Source organism: Eurypyga helias, unplaced genomic scaffold (assembly GCF_000690775.1).
Source record: "Eurypyga helias isolate BGI_N326 unplaced genomic scaffold, ASM69077v1 scaffold40317, whole genome shotgun sequence".
NCBI lineage: Eukaryota > Metazoa > Chordata > Aves > Eurypygiformes > Eurypygidae > Eurypyga > Eurypyga helias.
In genome coordinates this window covers 1-3,734 of record NW_010263072.1, presented here as the reverse complement: position 1 = coordinate 3,734, position 3,734 = coordinate 1, and the positions used below count along the sequence as shown (strand labels likewise).

Genomic DNA, 3,734 nt, shown 5'->3' with positions numbered 1-3,734 from the left:
GTGCCACCAGTGCATCAGGAGACAGAAGAACGATTCCTCCTTCCTACAGAATTCCCTTGCGGCAGGAGTCTCTGGCGCCCTTCTCAACTGCAGCACCTTCTCCTCAAAGCTCAAACAGGTGCCAGGAACCATTCCCTGACTAATGGCTTACAGTTGTCTCAGGAGGGCCAATCACTCAAAAGACAGGTTTTTGCAGGGCTCTTGAGCTCAAATGTTGTTGCTGGTGTGGACGTGAATGAGTGGGAGGTAGTTACCATGGAAATGGAGACATGCTGGCTGGAGACAGAGCACCAACTCGTCTCCTGCTACAGCGTGGACGTGCGGCGCAACAGTGAGTGGTGGTACAGGGTAGAGTACTGCTGGGTGACTGGGGGTAACTCACGCCCCTTAAATCTGACTGCCACACGGCTGCTGGCTGCACGTGTGAGCTGCCTTCGACAGCAACGGGATTTCTAAGAGACACGTGAATTTGTGCTGCAGACCTGCAGCCCCGAAATCAGCGTGGAAACCCAGCGACCCGGCGGAGAGCAGAGAAGCCCTGCAAACACTTACTCAGGCAGGAGGCAAGGCGGACAGTGTAACCCCAGTACAAGCCCGAGACTGTCCGAGGGTGGTGCGAGGACACCACGGTGCCTTTCCGCGCTTTCGTTTCTGAAAGGGAAGCAGAGGGATTAACAACCCCGTGATCTCCTGGCGAGAGCTGGATCCGACCAGCCACATTCAGCGTTTTCTCCTGGGGCAGGGCACTGACTCGGCGTACGACCGTGCACCGCCCTTCGGAGCGCAGGCCGGAAAGCGTGCAAGCGTGGTTGGGCTGTTGATTGTCGGTCAGGGAGCTGGCAGTCCCTTCCAGTTAACTAGGGAGTATGGCAAGAGCGTTACTGTAACGGTGTGCGGAGAAGGGAACAGGCAGAGCTTGTGTACTGATGAGCTTCCACCATCAGTAATCTGGAGGCTGTCACGGAAGGACCGACTCCCGCAGGAATGAAGTTCACCAATGCCAAGGGAGCAGCGGATTACCTGGCTTCTGGGATTCCTCCAGGCGCACAGTGACTCGCAGACCGGGTTTCAGCTGCCTGTCGATCTGTACCTCCTGCAGGGACAGTCACCATCAGCGTCAGACCTTCTGGAAGTACTGGGGGAGGTGGGGAAGGAAGGGAATGCTCTGAGGAAGTGGGGGTCTGCTCCGGCCCGGAGCCCGAGTGAGGAGCTCTGCGATCAGGGCCTGTGCAGTGCACAGCAGGCTCAGGGGGGTTTGGGTCAGCACTCTGAGCCTTGTTTTGCTGCCCAAAGGTTCAACTCCAGCAGAGAAGCAGTGATGTGCTGGAATGGGCTGGCCTGCTGGGGCTCGGGAAGGCACAACCATCAACGAGCCAGAAGGGACAAGACAGCAACAGTGTGAAACCCCGTGCCAGCCTGTTGTGGCCTTCAGAAACCCAGCAGCACCCACCCAGCCTGCTCGGAATGCGCCAGAGAGCCAGGGAAGTTGTTTTGGGATCTGTGGGTAACAGACATACCTTCCGCAACCCACAGTTAACAAAAGAGCCTCTGCCTGGCTTAGTTGGCCGGTCCAACACTACACCTTCTCGGTACTCCGAATCCTCATCCATCCGCATGTGGTGGGGGCTGTCCAGGGGGTTGAGGAGCCCTACAACAGCACAGACAAAAGCATGCACTAAGGAGAGGACACAGACTGTGGGGACAGAGATGTAAGTACAACTGCTCTGCTGCCTCTTCCCTCTCCGGTCGGGCATACCACAGCACAGCACCTGCACTCTGAAGTGGGAAAAGGTAATGGCAACGGCTTTGAACTGAAAGCAGGGAGTTTTTACATTGGCTATCCAGAAGGAATTCTTCCCGGAGAGGGTGGGGAAGCACTGGGACAGGTTGCCAGAGAAGCTGTGGATGGCCCATCCCTGGGAGTGTCCAAGGCCAGGCTGGATGAGGCTTGGAGCAACCTGGTCTAGTGGAAGGTGTCCCTGCCCAGGGCAGGGGGATGGGACAGGGTGGGCTTTAAGGTCCCTTCCAGGCCAAACCATCCTATGAATTCTGTCAAAACAAGAGCCAGAGTTCAGGAAGGGGGAGCCAACAGCTTGGGACAGAAACATCTGAATCATTACCTGCAAACTGCAGATCCTCGTGTTTTGGAAAAAAGGATTTCCTCAAGTACCTGTTATCAGAGAAGGTTGAAATGTGAAAATGGAATCTAAGCTTCAATTTATCCTATATTGACTCAAAGGCATTTGAAGGAGCTCCTCCAAGTCCCTGATCTAACCATAATGTAGCATGCAGGCTGTATCCTGCATTCACTGCTGTTCTTGCAGTTAAACTCCTGAACCAGACATAAGAAACAACCAGAAGCTGCATAATCATGCAACATAAGCAGAGTTTAGCCTCTGGCGGGCGATACCCACTGCAGTCAGTTCTGGTGCACAGTGTGACCATGGTGGACTTACTGAGGACACTCCAAGTACTGCAGGATCCGAGCCAGCTGCACACACGCCTTGCCTCTCTTCCCGATTCCTTCAAAGTCCCCCTCCACACTCCTGAAAGAAAGCAGCTTGTGAACTCAGTATGAGACTGCGCAGCCCGGAGTGGTCAAGGCTCCAGAAGACCAAGAAACGAATCTGAAAATAGCAGCACACCCTCCCTCCACCCCCAAGAAATAACTGGGCCACCTTGTAAAAAGTCTACTCCACAGGCAGAGACATAACAAGTCATATTTGGAACTCTTGTGGGCCCAATGCCCTTTTCAGGTTGGTGTGTTTTAATATTTGTAGCGACACAACCTGGCAATTGGATGCTATGGGATTGCATGGCTCGGCCAGATAACCCAGATGCACATCCAGGTGAAAAGCCAAAGGAGCAGTAATTCATCTTCCATAAGGATATAGGCATGTCCTGACCCTCCACAGCAAGATTTAAGAGTACAGGGGGACCTGACCTCCTGCTGCTTTGTCATTCCTGGGATAAATGACCCTGGTTGCCAGGGCAGTTCAGTCAACATCTTTGCCCGGTGGCAGTCCTGGCATTTGAGAGAGGTTCAAGCATTTGCTTGACAACACACAGTTCTTTCCTGGTCTCAGCTTAATAAAAGACTGAAGACAAACAGAGAGGAAACGCTTTCTGCAGAAGATGGCTCCTCCTTACTTCACATCCTCTCCGTGCTCATCGAACACTACGATCTCATCCACACAGAAGATGGCACAGGCCCGAGCAATCTGCCCAGCAAGGTACGTCCGCAGCTCCAGCGACTGGGCGTTGTTCAGGATCGAGCCCGGCAGGGCTACGCTCAGCGTGTAGTGACGCCCTGGGGAAGAGAAGGGGATGGCAGCGTGACGTACAGCATCGCGTTCACTACTTCAACAACCTCTATTTCTTAGCTTTCAACCACCGCTTTTCTCTTAACACGGGCCTCTCGTGCAGCGCTTGCTGCGTCGTGGTCGTGCCAGTTGATGCGTGTGGACTGACCCATATCTGTGACGCTGAGCGTCACCCCTCCTACGGACAGGTAAAACTGACTTTTAACCCAGTTCCCCCAGCAGTTTCAACCCCGGCCTCCCCATCGGGTCACGGCACCATCACCTTTGTCTTCCTTCTGCTCCTCCTGCTTCTCAGCGTGTTTCTCTGCCAGCTCCCGCATCCGCTGTTTTTCCAGTTTCTTCAGTAGCTTCATTTCCTTCCATTTCTTCTTCTCTGCTTTCCCTGGAACGGAGAGCACCGTCGCGCTTTAA

General features: G+C 54.1%; 1 protein-coding gene across 1 annotated transcript in view; it reads right to left on the bottom strand.

The window, feature by feature from the left end:
- The window catches only part of LOC104512814 (chromosome unknown open reading frame, human C9orf114), a 4,787-nt gene extending 1,088 nt beyond the window's left edge, over positions 1–3,699 (bottom strand). Inside the window, exons 1-7 of the mRNA XM_010155931.1 lie at positions 3,586–3,699; positions 3,151–3,310; positions 2,457–2,546; positions 2,121–2,170; positions 1,518–1,648; positions 1,021–1,093; positions 553–651 (exon numbers count right to left, since the gene is read on the bottom strand). Coding sequence (XP_010154233.1) covers positions 553–651; positions 1,021–1,093; positions 1,518–1,648; positions 2,121–2,170; positions 2,457–2,546; positions 3,151–3,310; positions 3,586–3,676 — 694 coding nt within the window. The 5' untranslated portion in view covers positions 3,677–3,699. The remainder of the gene's footprint in view (positions 1–552; positions 652–1,020; positions 1,094–1,517; positions 1,649–2,120; positions 2,171–2,456; positions 2,547–3,150; positions 3,311–3,585) is intronic.
- Between the last annotated feature and the right edge of the window lie 35 nt (positions 3,700–3,734).